At 36.9% G+C, this 17,423-nt stretch overlaps 1 protein-coding gene across 1 annotated transcript in view; it reads left to right on the top strand.

Moving 5' to 3' along the window:
- The window catches only part of SACS (sacsin molecular chaperone), a 77,772-nt gene extending 60,349 nt beyond the window's left edge, over positions 1–17,423 (top strand). Inside the window, exon 8 of the mRNA XM_004386560.3 lies at positions 4,235–17,423. Within this exon, the coding sequence (XP_004386617.1) occupies positions 4,235–15,792 (11,558 nt within the window). The 3' untranslated portion in view covers positions 15,793–17,423. The remainder of the gene's footprint in view (positions 1–4,234) is intronic.

Raw genomic sequence — 17,423 nt, 5'->3', positions numbered from 1 at the left:
AATACCACAGTAAAAACATGTTTAAATGACTTGGAAACATTCATTTCATAGAACATTTTGTCTCAAATGAAACAATTATGCTGTAATTAATCTGTGGAATTTAGTGGGGAAATGTCATATGAATGCACCTCTATGATAAGATACACATACATTTAGATTTAAGAAGCTAGAGGGGAGACATTTCTGGGCTCCAAGACCTCATGGGTGACACGTTTGGAGTCTTGCTTAGTGTGTGATGTGGCCGCTGGTGGCAGAGGATCCTGGTACTTGGCTACTGAAGAAACATCCGTTCTCAGGGGGCTGGCAGGTCGTTCTTACAAGGCCCAGTGTGTCATCATACAAACTGCCATCTTAATTTACAGAATGACTTTCCCCAAGTTCCAGTGTCACTTGAAAAGTTAGAGGATGGTGAGATTTTCTCTACAGAAATTGTTTCGTGGTGATTATTATTTTTGGAGTCAATCAGTTCTTTGAAGCAGGCTATACCTATATTAAATTAATTTAGAAGCCAACTGATTATAATAATGACAATTTATATAAATGTTAAATTTGTTACAAGCTTATATTGATACTGGCCTATCATGCATAGCTCATGTTATTATATTTTAAAGACTTAACCAATATATCTTATATTTTATAAGATGTAATTAAAGATTAAAACAGTATTTAAGTAGGTGGCATAAACGGCACCGTACTAGAGACGCTCTGAGTCACCTCAGTGATTTCTCTAATAGTTATCGAGGCTCCTGTTCAAGTGGAAAGCTAGACAGTAAGCAGCAGCATGCCAGTGCTGATGCCTGGAAGGCATTTGGTCACAGGTGCTGCTGTTTGTTAACCACTGGAGAGTGCAGCACTAGAGCAGGGGGCCTTGTGCGCCATCTGCCCACCCAGGGCCTGCTGGCTGCCTCTGCAGAGCTCCTGTGTGCTGCCTCGCTGGGGAGCAGGCTTTCCTCTCCTCCCCTCTCCTTTCTTCTTTTTTCCTTTTGAGGATTTGACTGACCTGAAGTACATCAATTTATTGAGGTTTCCCTTTCGTTACATATGTTTGTTTACAAATGTTTGAGTATCTCTAAATAGTGGGATGTAATTAGAAGTCATCAACCATCAGCACTGCCATTGTCACTTTCATTGTGCAAGGACAGTATAAAAAGCCACAGGGTGCTCACAGCCTTGCAGCATTCACTGCAGCCAGGTGGTGCTACTTCAGGAGTCTGGTCAAGTATAGTAAATTCTCAGTTAATTCAACCATTCAGGCGTTCAGATTTCTTAGTTAAGTAAGTTTTTAAATAGCTACATTCAGACTATACTATTTCCATTGCTGTTGAAAATCTTTCTCGAGCTTCATACTAAACATAGTGCAGCTTGGAATAAGCGATTCACTGTGTTGAGGTTGTTTTCAACATAAAGGGATGGAACCGATTATAGTAAACCACAACCTACTTTTAAAAGTTCTAAGTTAAATGATAATATGTGATAAGAGTTTAGATAAAACCTTTCTAGGAACAAAATTGGTACTATAACATCTTTTAATAGTGCTGATAATTTTAAAGATTAGGCCACAAAAACAAAGAATTTTATTAAAATGCTCTAAAATTATTTTGCTGATCCTGTTAGAGGTGCTTTTCAATTTTAATGACTTTCTAACCTAGGAGTGAAGACTTTGGTGTTAACATTTATACTTTAGGTAAAAGCTAAATGGCTTGAATACAAAACAAAATAGAAATCAGGACTTCATGTAAATAGACTTATATCCTTAGAATTATGTCTTCCTACATTTTCTCTCTCCTTTATTTTTCTATCATGTTTCTTCATTTGAGCATGACTGCTTTGTTAGTTGCATGCTATATGTGGTATGTGTGTTTAATTAGTGTTTTATTTATGTATTAATATTAGATAATTGTCCTGAAAGTAAGTATGTGTTTTATAAATTGCAAAATTTCATGCAAGGATATCAGGTAGGATATCTCCAAAATGCATGTCATGTGACAATTCTTAATGTAGAACAAAGTGTGGTACATATTTCATTGTTGTTTTTCTGAGTGTGGCGAATTTTAATTTCTAACCTGTTTTCTATTTTAGTGTTATATCTTTGCCTTACTTATGATTTAGATATTCTATTATAGTTAAGGAGCTCTAGTGGCAAAGTGGTTAAGAACTCGGCTGCTGACCTACAGGTCGGCAGTTCAAATCCACCTGCCACTCGTTGGAAACCCTATGGTGCAGTTCTGTTCTGTCCTATAGGGTCGCTATCAGTCGGAATTGACTTGATGGCAGCGAATTTGGTTTTTTGGTTTGGTATTACAGTTAATTCAATTCCGTAAGCATTTTTTAAGAACATTTGTTATTAAAAATTAATTATAAAAATTATATTTTAATGGGACTAATAGACTAAGGAGGCTACACTAGTCGGACTGCTGACAAGATTTTATAATTTCTTAAATATTACTACTTAGCTTACCCTAAAGGAACCCTTGTGGCACAGTGGTTAAGCACAGGCCTGCTAACTGAAAGGTTGGTCATTTGAAGCCACCAGCTGCTCTTGGGAGAAAGATGTAGCAGTATGCTTCCCTAAAGTTTACAGCCTTGGAAACCCTGTAGGGCAGTTCTACTGTCCTATAGGGTCGCTATGGGTCGGTATTGACCCAACAGCAGTGGGTTTGGTTTTGGTTTTTGGTTTAGCTTACCCTAAATAGCACAATGTAGAAACTGAAAATATTCAGAATTTGGGTGTTAACATTGTTCTAAAGTTGTAAAATGGTACCCTTGCTTAAATATCTATTTTAGTGATATAAAAAATGTTTATTGTAGTATTAATTTTCTTAGTGAAGGTAAAATGATCTTTCTGATGTGTCAGACTTTGAAATTAGGCTGTCCTTTCTTGCATAAAAATAATGATGTAAAGAAGTTTTTAAAGGGCCTGAGGTGCCCCCTTTTACAACTTTTTTAAAAACTGCTCTTTTAAGAGTATAGAAATTATATGCACATAAGGAGAAAAGGGAAACCCTGTTGGTGTAGTGGTTAAGAGCTAGGGCTGCTAACCAGAAGGTCAGCAGGTTGAATCCACCAGGCACTCCTTGGAAACCCTACGGGGCAGTTCTGCTGTGTCCTATAGGGTCGCTAAGAGTCAGAATCGACTCGATGGCCGTGGGTTTTTTAAGGAGAAAACTGAGTGTTAGTTTTCCACAAGACTGAATTTGAGATGCTTTTTATTTAACTACATGGGCAAATACATACCAATAGATATATAGTTACACTTTTTTGTTTTTTTTCTACTGACATCATAAATACTCAGAAACAAAAATGCCCTTAGAAATAAAATTTTTATACTAGACTCATGGTTTAAAAAATCAGCAAAAAAACTTTTTTCTTCAAACAAAACTGATTAGTCTCCCTAATTTATAAAATGTATAGAGATAGAGCACCTCTGGTTAGGGGGACAATCCCTGTCTTTGTGACAATGTCCACTTGTTCCCTTTGCTTGCCTCTGAAGCATGTAAAGCTCCTTTAGAGAGGTTGTAAATATGGTACATATTTAGGTACGTATAAGAGCAGCCTATAGACCTCCCCTGCTCTTTTTTCCAGTTGAGAGAATTCAAGTTCAGAAGGATTAAATGATGCATAATTTACACATTTAATGACTGAAAGAAAACTCTGCAAGTCTCCTTGTTGCCTCAACTTCAGGAAATGTTGAGACTTAGAACCCAAATCTCTGTCCTCACTTCAGAACCCTTCTTTTTGCGCTGTGCAGCCATGCAGCTTGTTGAAACATTCAGAAATAACATAGTGTACCTAAAAGCAATTCATATAGCGTTTGTTTATAAACTATTTACCCTTAAATAAAAAGATACTTATATAAACTTTATCTGCATTTTCTTTGGTGCTTTTATTTGTGGACAAATAGGCACTAAAAGTTATTTCCCATATTGACTCCATTCACAGAATATTACAGGATAGTTTTTAAAGCACATTTAAATGTACTTCATACATTTTTTTAAATAAGCACTTTCTAAAAGGATTATTTCTCCCATATTCTAAATAGGGATTATGTATAAGTTCTCTATCATTATTATTTAAAATTATCTGAGCCTTCATATGCTGGATTTTTGCATTTTTTACAGTGCACTTACAACTCTTAAAATGACTTTTTAGTACTATGTAATGTTTGAGAATAGAAAATGAAATAAATTACAGTAGAATTATATGTATGTATAACATTTCTGTATGTGATTTGCAGGAAGACCCTGTACTCAGCTGCAGCTTCTAAATCCAGAACGATTTGCACGTCTTATCAAAGAAGTGATGAATACATTCTGGCCCGGCAGAGACCTCCTTGTTCAGTGGTATCCATTCAGTGAAGACAGAAATCACCCATCTGTTTCATGGCTTAAGATGGTTTGGAAGAATCTCTATATACACTTTTCAGAGGACTTGACTTTATTTGATGAAATGCCACTTATCCCCAGAACGGCACTAGAAGAAGGTCAGACATGTGTGGAACTCATTAGACTCAGGATTCCATCCTTAGTTATTTTAGATGATGAATCTGAAGCACAGCTTCCAGAATTTTTAGCAGATATTGTACAGAAACTTGGAGGAATTGTCCTTAAAAAACTAGACCACTCTATACAACATCCACTTATTAAAAAGTATGTTCATTCACCATTACCCAGTGCTGTTTTGCAGATCATGGAGAAGATGCCATTGCAGAAGCTGTGTAATCAGATTGCTTCACTACTTCCAACACACAAAGATGCTCTGAGGAAGTTCTTAGCTAGTTTAACTGATAGCAGTGAAAAGGAGAAAAGAATAATTCAAGAATTGCCAATATTCAAGAGGATTAACCATTCATCTGGTCAGGGAATTTCCTCTTATACAAAATTGAAAGGTTGTAAAGTCTTGCATCATACTGCCAGGCTTCCGCCTAACCTGCGACTTTCTATTTCTGTAATAGACAGTAGTGATGAAGCTACGATGCGCTTGGCAAACATGCTGAAAATAGAGAAGCTAAAGACCGCTAGCTGCTTAAAGCTTGTTTTAAAAGACATTGAAAATGCATGTTACTCAAACGAAGAGGTACAACAGCTTATGTTATGGATTCTTGAGAATCTATCCTCCCTTAAGAATGAGAATTCAAATGTGATTGATTGGTTAATGCCATTAAAATTCATTCAGGTTTCACAGGAAAGGATGGTGTCTGCCAGCGAACTCTTTGATTCTGATATAGAAGTACTACAAGATCTCTTTTATGATGAAGAAGAAATCTGTTTTCCACCTTCAGTTTTTACCTCACCAGATGTTCTTCACTCTTTGAGACAGATTGGCTTGAAAAATGAAGCCAGTCTTGAAGAGAAAGATGTTGTGCAAGTGGCAAAAAAAATTGAAGCCTTAGAGGCCAGTTCTTGTCCAAATCAAGATGCTCTTTTAAAGAAAGCCAAGACACTCTTACTGGTCTTAAATAAGAACCATACATTGTTGCAGTCATCTGAAGGAAAAATGACGTTGAGGAAAATAAAATGGGTTCCAGCCTGCAAGGAAAGGCCTCCAAATTATCCAGGGTCTTTAGTCTGGAAAGGAGATCTCTGTAATCTTTGTGCACCACCAGATATGTGTGATGTAGCTCATGCAATTCTGGTTGGCTCATCAGTCCCTCTTGTTGAAAGTATCCATATAAACTTGGAAAAAGCATTAGGCATTTTCACAAAACCTGACATCGATGCTGTCTTAAAACACTTCAAAATTGTTGTGGATTGGTACACTTCAAAAACCTTTAGTGATGAAGACTACTATCAGTTCCAGCATATTTTGCTTGAAATTTATGGATTCATGCACGATCATTTAGATGAAGGCAAAGATTCTTTTAGGGCCTTAAAATTTCCCTGGGTCTGGACTGGCAAAAAATTTTGTCCCCTTGCCCAAGCAGTGATAAAACCCATCCATGATCTGGACCTTCAACCTTATTTGCATAGTGTGCCTAAAACCATGGCAAAATTCCACCAGTTGTTTAAAGTCTGTGGGTCTATAGAGGAGCTGACATCAGATCACATTTCCATGGTCATTCAGAAGATATATCTCAAAAGCGATCAAGAGCTTAGTGAACAAGAAAGCAAACAAAATCTTCATCTTATGTTGAATATCATCAGGTGGCTGTATAGCAATCAGATTCCAGCAAGCCCCAATACTCCAGTTCCTATACATCATAGCAAAAGTCCTTCTAAACTTATCATGAAGCCAATTCATGAATGTTGTTATTGTGACATCAAAGTTGATGACCTTAACGACTTGCTGGAAGATTCGGTGGAGCCGATCATTTTGGTGCACGAGGACATACCCATGAAAACTGCAGAATGGTTAAAAGTTCCCTGCCTTAGTACAAGATTGATCAATCCTGAAAACATGGGATTTGAGCAGTCAGGACAAAGAGAACCACTTACTGTAAGAATAAAAAATATTCTGGAAGAATACCCTTCAGTGTCAGATATTTTTAAAGAACTACTTCAAAATGCTGATGATGCAAGTGCAACAGAATGCAGTTTCATGATTGACATGAGGAGAAATATGGACATAAGGGAGAATCTCCTGGACCCAGGGATGGCAGCTTGCCATGGCCCTGCTTTGTGGTCATTCAATAATTCTGAGTTCTCAGATTCAGATTTTGTGAATATCACTAGGTTAGGAGAATCTTTAAAGAGAGGAGAAGTTGACAAAGTTGGAAAATTTGGTCTTGGATTTAATTCTGTGTACCATATCACTGACATTCCCATCATTATGAGTCGAGAATTCATGATAATGTTTGATCCAAACATAAACCATATCAGTAAGCACATTAAAGACAAATCTAATCCTGGGATCAAAATAAATTGGAGTAAACAACAGAAAAGACTTAGGAAATTTCCTAATCAGTTCAAACCATTTATAAATGTTTTTGGCTGTCAGTTACCTTTGACTGTAGAAGCACCTTACAGCTACAAAGGAACTCTTTTCCGACTTTCCTTTAGAACTCAACAGGAAGCTAAAGTGAGTGAAGTTAGTAGCACTTGCTACAACACAGCAGATATTTACTCTCTCGTGGATGAATTTAGTCTCTGTGGACACAGGCTTATCATTTTCACTCAGAGTGTAAACTCAATGTATTTAAAATACTTGAAAATTGAAGAAACCAATCCCAACTTAGCACAAGATACAATAATAATTAAAAAAAAAATTTGTTCATCCAAAGCATTGAATGCTCCTGTTTTAAGCGTTTTAAAGGAAGCTGCTAAACTTATGAAGACTTGCAGCAGCAGTAATAAAAAGCTTCCCACCGATGCACCAAAGTCATCTTGCATCCTTCAGATCACAGTTGAAGAGTTTCATCATGTGTTCAGAAGAATTGCTGATTTACACTCACCACTTTTTAGAGGTCCAGATGACGACCCAGCTGCTCTCTTTGAAATGGCTAAATCTGGGCAAGCAAAGAAGCCATCAGATGAGTTGCCACAAAAGACATTGGAGTGCACCACATGGCTTATATGTACCTGCATGGATACAGGGGAGGCTCTAAAATTCTCCCTGAGTGAAAGTGGAAGGAGACTGGGACTTGTTCCTTGTGGTGCAGTAAGTGTTCTACTCTCTGAAACTCAGGACCAGAAGTGGATTGTGAAGCCACACATTGGAGAAGTGTTCTGCTATTTACCTTTACGAATAAAAACAGGTTTGCCAGTTCACATCAATGGGTGTTTTGCTGTTACTTCAAATAGGAAAGAAATCTGGAAGACAGATACAAAAGGACGATGGAATACCACCTTCATGAGACATGTTGTGGTGAAAGCTTACTTAGAGGCACTTAGTGTCTTGCGGGACCTGGTAGTCAGTGGGGAGCTGGATGATTATACTTATTACACAGTATGGCCTGATCCTGACTTAGTTCATGATGATTTTTCTGTTATTTGTCAAGGATTTTATGAAGATATAGCTCATGGGAAAGGAAAAGAACTGACCAGAGTCTTCTCTGATGGATCTACATGGGTTTCTATGAAGAATGTGAGATTTCTAGATGACTCTATACTTAAAAGAAAAGATGTTGGCCCTGCAGCCTTCAAGATATTTTTGAAATACCTCAAGAAGACTGGGTCAAAAAACCTCTGTGCTGTTGAGCTTCCTTCTTCAGTAAAATTAGGTTTTGAAGAAGCTGGCTGCAAACAGATACTTCTTGAAAATACATTTTCAGAGAAGCAGTTTTTTTCAGAAGTGTTTTTTCCAAATATTCAAGAAATTGAAGCAGAACTTAGAGATCCTTTAATGAATTTTGTTCTAAATGAAAAAATTGATGAGTTCTCAGGAATTCTTCGTGTTACTCCCTGTATCCCTTGCTCTTTAGAGGGGCATCCTTTGGTTTTACCATCAAGATTGATTCATCCTGAAGGACGTGTTGCAAAGTTATTTGATACTAAAGATGGGCGATTTCCCTATGGCTCTACTCAGGATTATCTTAACCCTATTATTTTGATTAAACTAGTTCAGTTAGGTATGGCAAAAGATGACATTCTATGGGATGACATGCTAGAACGGGCAGAATCAGTAGCCGAGATTAATAAAAGTGACCATGTTGCTGCTTGTCTAAGAAGTAGTATCCTATTAAGTCTTATTGATGAAAAACTAAAAATCAGGGATCCTAGAGCAAAAGATTTTGCTACAAGATATCAAACAATCCCTTTCCTTCCATATCTAACAAAACCAGCAGGTTTTTCTTTGGAATGGAAGGGTAACAGTTTTAAACCTGAAACCATGTTTGCAGCCACTGACCTTTACACAGCTGAGCATCAAGATGTCGTTTGTCTTTTACAACCAATTCTGAATGAAAATTCCCATTCCTTCAGAGGTTGTGGTTCAATGTCATTGGCTGTTAAAGAGTTTTTGGGATTACTTAAGAAGCCAACAGTTGAGCTGGTTATTAATCAGTTGAAAGAAGTTGCCAAATCAGTTGATGATGGAATTACATTATACCAGGAAAATATCACCAATGCTTGCTACAAATACCTTCATGAAGCAATGATGCAAAATGAAGTCATAAAGGTATCAGTTATTGAAAAGTTAAAATCGTGTAGCTTCATTCTAGTTGAGAATGCATATGTTGACCCAGAAAAAGTCTCTTTTCATTTGAATTTTGAAGCAGCACCGTATCTTTATCAGTTGCCTAATAAATATAAAAATAATTTCCGTGAACTATTTGAAAGTGTGGGTGTGAGGCAGTCATTTACTGTTGAAGATTTTGCCCTTGTTTTGGAATCTATAGATCAAGAAAGAGGAACAAAGCAAATAACTGAAGAGAATTTTCAGCTTTGCCGACGAATAATTAGTGAAGGAATATGGAGTCTCATTAGAGAAAAGAAACAAGAATTTTGCGAGAAAAATTATGGCAAAATATTATTGCCAGATACTAACCTTGTGCTTCTCCCTGCCAAATCTTTATGCTACAATGATTGTCCCTGGATAAAAGTTAAAGATACCACTGTGAAATATTGTCATGCTGATATACCCAGGGAAGTAGCTGTAAAACTAGGAGCAGTACCAAAGCGGCATAAAGCCTTAGAAAGATACGCATCCAACATCTGCTTTACAACACTGGGCACTGAATTTGGACAGAAAGAAAAACTGACCAGCAGAATTAAGAGTATTCTTAATGCCTATCCTTCAGAAAAGGAAATGTTGAAAGAACTTCTTCAAAATGCTGATGATGCAAAAGCCACTGAAATCTGCTTTGTGTTTGATCCTAGACAGCACCCAGTTGATAGAATTTTTGATGATAAATGGGCACCGTTGCAAGGGCCAGCACTGTGTGTGTATAACAATCAACCTTTTACAGAAGATGATGTCAGAGGAATTCAGAATCTTGGAAAAGGCACCAAAGAAGGAAATCCTTGTAAAACAGGACAATATGGAATAGGATTTAATTCTGTGTATCATATTACAGACTGCCCTTCTTTCATTTCTGGCAATGACATCCTGTGCATTTTTGATCCTCACGCCCGATACGCACCAGGAGCCACGTCAGTCAGTCCTGGACGCATGTTTAGAGACTTGGATGCAGATTTTAGGACACAGTTCTCAGATGTTCTGGATCTGTATTTGGGGACTCACTTTAAACTGAATAATTGCACAATGTTTAGATTTCCTCTTCGTAATGCAGACATGGCAAAAGTTTCAGAAATTTCCTCAGTTCCATCATCAGACAGGATGGTCCAGAATCTTTTGGACAAATTGCGCTCAGATGGGGCAGAACTTCTAATGTTTCTTAATCACATGGAAAAAATTTCTATTTGTGAAATAGATAAAGCTACTGGAGCTCTAAATGTACTGTATTCAGTAAGGGGCAAAATCACTGATGGAGACAGATTGAAAAGGAAACAATTTCATGCATCTGTAATTGACAGTGTTACTAAAAAGAGGCAGCTCAAAGACATACCAGTTCAACAAATAACCTATACTATGGATACTGAGGACTCTGAAGGAAATCTCACTACATGGCTAATTTGTAATAGATCAGGTTTTTCAAGTATGGAAAAGGTATCCAAGAGTGTTATATCAGCTCACAAGAACCAAGATATTACTCTTTTCCCACGTGGTGGAGTAGCTGCCTGCATCACTCACAACTATAAAAAACCCCATCGGGCCTTCTGCTTTCTGCCCCTCTCTTTGGAGACAGGGCTGCCATTTCATGTGAATGGCCACTTTGCTCTAGATTCAGCCAGAAGGAATCTGTGGCGTGATGATAATGGAGTGGGTGTTCGAAGTGACTGGAATAACAGCTTAATGACAGCATTAATAGCTCCTGCATATGTTGAGTTACTCATCCAATTAAAAAAACGGTACTTCCCTGGCTCTGACCCAACAATGTCAGTTCTACAGAACATGCCCATTCACGTTGTAAAGGACACTTTAAAAAAGTTTTTATCATTTTTTCCAGTCAACAGGCTTGATCTGCAGCCAGATTTATACTGCCTAGTGAAAGCGCTGTATAGCTGCATTCATGAAGACATGAAACGTCTTTTACCTGTTGTACGGGCTCCAAATATTGATGGCTCTGATTTACACTCTGCAGTTATAATTACTTGGATTAATATGTCTACTTCAAATAAAACTAGACCATTTTTTGACAATTTACTACAGGATGAATTACAACACCTTAAAAATGCAGATTATAATATCACAACACGAAAAACAGTAGCAGAGAATGTCTATAGACTAAAACACTTACTTTTAGAAATTGGTTTCAACTTGGTTTATAACTGTGATGAAACTGCTAATCTTTACCACTGTCTTACAGATGCAGATATTCCTGTTAGTTATGTAACTCCTGCTGACGTGAGATCTTTTTTAATGACGTTTTCCTCTCCTGATACTAATTGCCATATTGGGAAGCTGCCTTGTCGTCTTCAGCAGACTAACCTAAAACTTTTTCATAGCTTAAAACTTTTAGTTGATTATTGTTTTAAGGATGCAGAAGAAAATGAGATTGAAGTTGAGGGATTGCCCCTTCTCATTACATTGGACAGTGTTTTGCAAACTTTTGATGCAAAACGACCCAAGTTTCTAACAACTTACCATGAATTGATTCCATCCCGCAAAGACTTGTTTATGAATACATTATATTTGAAATATAGTAATATTTTATTGAACTGTAATGTTGCAAAAGTGTTTGACATCTCCAGCTTTGCTGATTTGTTATCGTCTGTACTGCCTCGTGAATATAAGACCAAAAATTGTACACGGTGGAAAGACAATTTTGCAAGTGAGTCTTGGCTGAAGAATGCATGGCATTTTATCAGTGAATCTGTAAGTGTGAAAGAAGACCAGGAAGAAACAAAACCAACATTTGACATTGTTGTTGATACCCTAAAAGACTGGGCATTGCTTCCAGGAACAAAATTTACCGTTTCAGCTAATCAGCTTGTGGTTCCTGAAGGTGATGTTCTGCTTCCTCTAAGTCTTATGCATATAGCAGTTTTTCCAAATGCCCAGACCGATAAAGTTTTTCATGCCCTAATGAAAGCTGGCTGTATTCAGCTTGCTTTGAACAAAATCTGCTCCAAAGACAGTGCGTTCGTTCCTCTGTTGTCATGCCACACGGCAAACATAGAGAGCCCCTCAAGCATTTTGAAGGCTGTACATTACATGGTCCAGACTTCAACATTTAGAACTGAAAAATTAGTAGAAAATGACTTTGAGGCACTTTTGATGTATTTCAACTGTAATTTGAGTCACTTAATGTCTCAAGATGACATTAAAATTTTAAAGTCACTTCCATGCTACAAATCCATCAGTGGTCGATACATGAGCATTGCAAAATTTGGAACGTGCTATGTACTTACAAAAAGTATCCCTTCAGCTGAAGTGGAAAAGTGGACACAATCATCATCATCTGCATTCCTTGAAGAAAAAATACACTTAAAGGAACTCTATGAGATGGTTGGCTGTGTACCTGTAGATGATCTTGAGGTATATTTGAAACACCTCTTACCAAAAATTGAAAATCTTTCTTATGAGGCAAAATTAGAACACTTGATCTATCTTAAAAACAGATTATCTAGTATTGAGGAAATATCAGAAATTAAGGAACAACTTTTTGAAAAACTGGAAAGCTTGTTGATAATCCATGATGCTAACAGTCGACTAAAGCAAGCAAAGCATTTCTATGATAGAACTGTGAGGGTTTTTGAAGTTATGCTTCCTGAAAAATTGTTTATTCCTAAGGATTTCTTTAAAAAATTGGAACAACTTATAAAACCCAAAAATCAAATTGCATTTATGACATCCTGGGTGGAATTCTTAAGAAATATTGGACTGAAATATATACTTTCTCAGCAGCAGTTGCTACAGTTTGCTAAGGAAATCAGTGTGAGAGCTAATACAGAAAACTGGTCTAAAGAAACATTGCAAAATACAGTTGATATCCTTCTCCATCATATATTCCAAGAACGAGTGGATTTGTTATCTGGAAATTTTCTGAAGGAACTGTCGTTGATACCATTCTTATGTCCTGAGCGGGCCCCTGCTGAATTCATTCGATTTCATCCTCAATATCAAGAGGTGAATGGAACACTTCCTCTTATAAAGTTTAATGGAGCACAAGTAAACCCTAAATTCAAGCAGTGTGATGTGCTGCAGCTGTTATGGACATCCTGTCCTATTCTTCCAGAGAAAGCCACCCCCTTGAGTATCAAAGAACAAGAAGGTAGTGACCTTGGTCCACAGGAACAGCTTGAACAAGTTTTAAGTATGCTTAGTGTTAACTTGGATCCACCTCTTGATAAGGTCATTAATAACTGCAGAAACATATGCAACATTACAACTTTGGATGAAGAAATGGTAAAAACTAGAGCTAAGGTCTTAAGGAGCATATATGAATTTCTCAGTGCAGAAAAAAGGGAGTTCCGATTTCAACTGCGGGGGGTTGCTTTTGTGATGGTAGAAGATGGTTGGAAACTTTTGAAGCCTGAGGAGGTAGTGATAAATCTGGAATGTGAATCTGATTTTAAACCTTATTTGTACAAGCTACCTTTAGAACTTGGCACATTTCATCAGCTATTCAAACATTTAGGCACTGAAGATATTATTTCAACCAAACAATATGTTGAAGTGTTGAGTCGCATATTCAAAAATTCTGAAGGAAAACAATTAGATCCTAATGAAATGCGTACAGTTAAGAGAGTAGTTTCTGGCCTGTTCAAGAGTCTGCAAAATGATTCAGTCAAGGTTAGAAGCGACCTTGAGAACGCACGAGACCTCGCCCTTCACCTTCCAAGCCAGGATGGTAGACTAGTAAAGTCTAATGTCTTAGTGTTTGATGATGCACCACATTATAAAAGTAGAATCCAGGGGAATATTGGTGTTCAAATGTTGGTTGATCTTAGCCAGTGTTACTTAGGGAAAGACCATGGATTTCATACTAAGTTGATAATGCTTTTCCCTCAAAAACTAAGACCTCGTTTATTGAGCAGTATTCTTGAAGAACAGTTAGATGAAGAGACTCCCAAAGTCTGTCAGTTTGGAGCATTGTGTTCTCTTCAGGGACGATTGCAGTTGCTCTTGTCTTCTGAGCAGTTCATTACAGGGCTAATTAGAATCATGAAGCATGAAAATGATAATGCTTTCCTGGCCAATGAAGAAAAAGCCATAAAACTTTGCAAAGCCCTGAGAGAAGGATTGAAAGTTTCCTGTTTTGAAAAACTTCAAACAACATTAAGAGTTAAAGGTTTTAATCCAATTCCCCACAGCAGAAGTGAAACCTTTGCTTTTTTGAAGAGATTTGGTAATGCAGTCATTCTGCTGTACATACAACATTCGGACAGTAAAGACATTAATTTCCTGTTAGCATTAGCAATGACACTTAAGTCAGCAACTGACAATTTGATTTCGGACACTTCATATTTAATTGCTATGCTAGGATGCAATGATATTTACAGGATCAGTGAGAAGCTTGACAGTTTAGGAGTGAAATATGACTCCTCGGAACCATCAAAACTTGAACTTCCTCTGCCTGGCACTCCTATACCTGCTGAAATTCATTATACTCTGCTTATGGATCCAATGAATGTTTTTTACCCAGGAGAATATGTTGGATACCTTGTTGATGCAGAAGGTGGTGATATCTACGGATCATACCAGCCAACATATACATATGCAATTATTGTACAAGAAGTTGAAAGAGAAGATGCAGACGATTGTAGCTTTCTAGGAAAAATATATCAGATTGATATTGGTTATAGTGAATACAAAATAGTTGGCTCTCTTGATCTGTATAAGTTTTCAAGGCCTGATGAAAGTTCTCACAGCCGGGATAGCGCTCCTTCCACACCAACCAGCCCTACAGAGTTTCTAGCCCCAGGACTACGGAGCATTCCTCCCCTTTTCCCTGGCAGAGAGAGCCACAAAACCTCATCTTCGAAACATCATTCCCCCCAAAAGCTAAAGGTTCATTCCTTACCAGAAATCCTAAAAGAAGTGACGTCGGTGGTGGAGCAAGCTTGGAAGCTTCCAGAATCTGAAAGAAAAAAGATCATTAGACGGTTGTATTTAAAGTGGCACCCTGACAAAAATCCAGAGAATCATGATATTGCTAATGAAGTTTTTAAACATTTGCAGAATGAAATCAACAGATTAGAGAAACAGGCTTTTCTGGATCAAAATGCAGACAGAGCCTCAAGACGAACCTTTTCCACTTCAGCATCCCGATTTCAGTCAGACAAGTACTCATTTCAAAGATTTTATACCTCTTGGAATCAAGAAGCAACAAGCCATAAATCTGAAAGGCAGCAACAAAATAAAGAAAAATGCCCACCTGCAGCTGGACAGACTTACTCTCAAAGGTTCTTTGTTCCTCCCACTTTCAAGTCTGTTGGTAATCCCGTTGAAGCACGTAGATGGTTAAGACAAGCTAGAGCAAATTTTTCAGCTGCCAGGAATGACCTTCATAAAAATGCCAATGAATGGGTGTGCTTCAAATGTTACCTCTCTACAAAATTAGCTCTGATTGCAGCTGACTATGCTGTAAGGGGAAAGTCTGATAAAGATGTGAAACCAACTGCACTTGCACAGAAGATAGAGGAGTATAGTCAGCAACTGGAAGGACTGACAAATGATGTCCATACATTGGAAGCTTACGGTGTAGACGGCCTGAAAACAAGATATCCTGACTTGCTTCCTTTCCCACAGATTCCAAATGACAGGTTCACTTCTGAGGTTGCTATGAGGGTGATGGAGTGTACTGCTTGTATCATAATAAAACTTGAGAATTTCATACAACAAAAAGTGTGAAGAACTTAAAAAAGGAGCAGTGCTAGATCTTTGATGTGTCAGAGCACAAACATGAATTGCTATATTTCATTAAGCTTCATTACCATGTATCTGAGAACTGTGAAGCGCATTGTGATTGTTCTGGAAGAATTTTGGGCTGTTAATTAATGTGAATACCAACAGGAAACCTTAGCCAAATGTAAAAGGAAGTTATTTTGAAGAAGGTGATGAACTGAAAGATTGCTAGATGTGTTGAATGGCTTGGATGGCACATTATTGAACTGCACTTTACATAACCAAAGCTTAGCAGTTTGTTAGGTAAGAGTCTATGTATGTCTGGTTAGGATGAAGTTAATTTTGTTTTTAACGTGCTGTTTTTGAAGGAGCTAATGAAACACTGGACATATCATTGATTTAAACAAGGGGAGTTAAGTCTTTGGAGTTTATCATTTTTTTTAAGTGGATCCTATTTGGATGCATTGTTTTCTTATCAGCTGGATCTGATTATGAATTTATTGCAATTTTACATCTTAGCGTATTTAAAAAATGGTACAGTATTTTAATCCTGAATATTACTTGATTAAGAGTATGCAGATAGTACTTCTTAGAGTGCACTGAGTGCACTTTGCATCTTTATTTTAAATGTTTTTTACACCTTATGTTTACAGGCTTCTTATTTCCTGGAGATAGCATATGGGAAACTCAAAATGGTGGCAGTTCTTACAACCAGATGTTAATACTGTTTCTGAAAACTGCCTACCAAAATAACGTTTATCAGTTGTTAGAACACCTGCTTTATGTTTGTGTGTGCGTATTTTCCACAAGTGTCATAATTTATGTAGTGTGGTTGAACAGAATGCAATCTTTTGTTTCATGTCTTAACGGTGCTGCAGTTAAAAAAAAGTTGACTTTCAATATGGCACTTGCTGGGGTTTTTTGGATTTTACTTGGAGAACATTAAAAAATTGTAAAATTTGACAGTTATCCAGTTATTTTTAAAAGAGGAATTATGAGCTTGTATTTTCCCCATGAATGATTCAGAACTGACATTTAATTTTCATCATTAACATGTTTCTTCTGCAGAATGTAAAAGAAAGAATGATAATTAGTTTATATAAGTGTACTGGCTATAAATGATGCTAAATATTTTATGCAATTAAGGGCTTAAGGAATATGTTAAAACTTTTTTTTACTTTTATTGGTAATAGGAATGTGTGCTCCTCCAAAATTGTACTGCTTCTGGATGTGAAGCCATGTAATTATTTCTGCTGTTATATTAAGTGCCATAATTTTAATAAAGTAAAATGTACATATGAAATCCTTGTAACTGGTATTTCCTGAGAGAGAGTTCATTGGAAATTAAACTTGGTATCTCCCTGTATTAAAGTGTGATGTGTGTGTATGTGTAATATGTGTGTTTACTGGAAATATTAGAACTTGCTTATATATCTTTATGCCAAAATTTTAGTAGGTTTATGTTTTGCAAATAATTGACCATCAAGTCTTTGGTATATACTAGGTTTATTAGGTGCTCATTGATTTAGTTAAGAGTTTATTTTACTTCACTTTTTCAAGGAATAAGATTAGTTGATATAGATGGTATATTTAAGTATTTGTAAATAGATACATTTAAATAAATGGATCTCTTAGAG

This window comes from Trichechus manatus, unplaced genomic scaffold (genome assembly GCF_000243295.1).
Source record: "Trichechus manatus latirostris isolate Lorelei unplaced genomic scaffold, TriManLat1.0 scaffold00168, whole genome shotgun sequence".
NCBI lineage: Eukaryota > Metazoa > Chordata > Mammalia > Sirenia > Trichechidae > Trichechus > Trichechus manatus.
The sequence above is the reverse complement of the archived record's forward strand: the minus strand, read 5'-3'. Positions and strand labels throughout refer to the sequence as shown.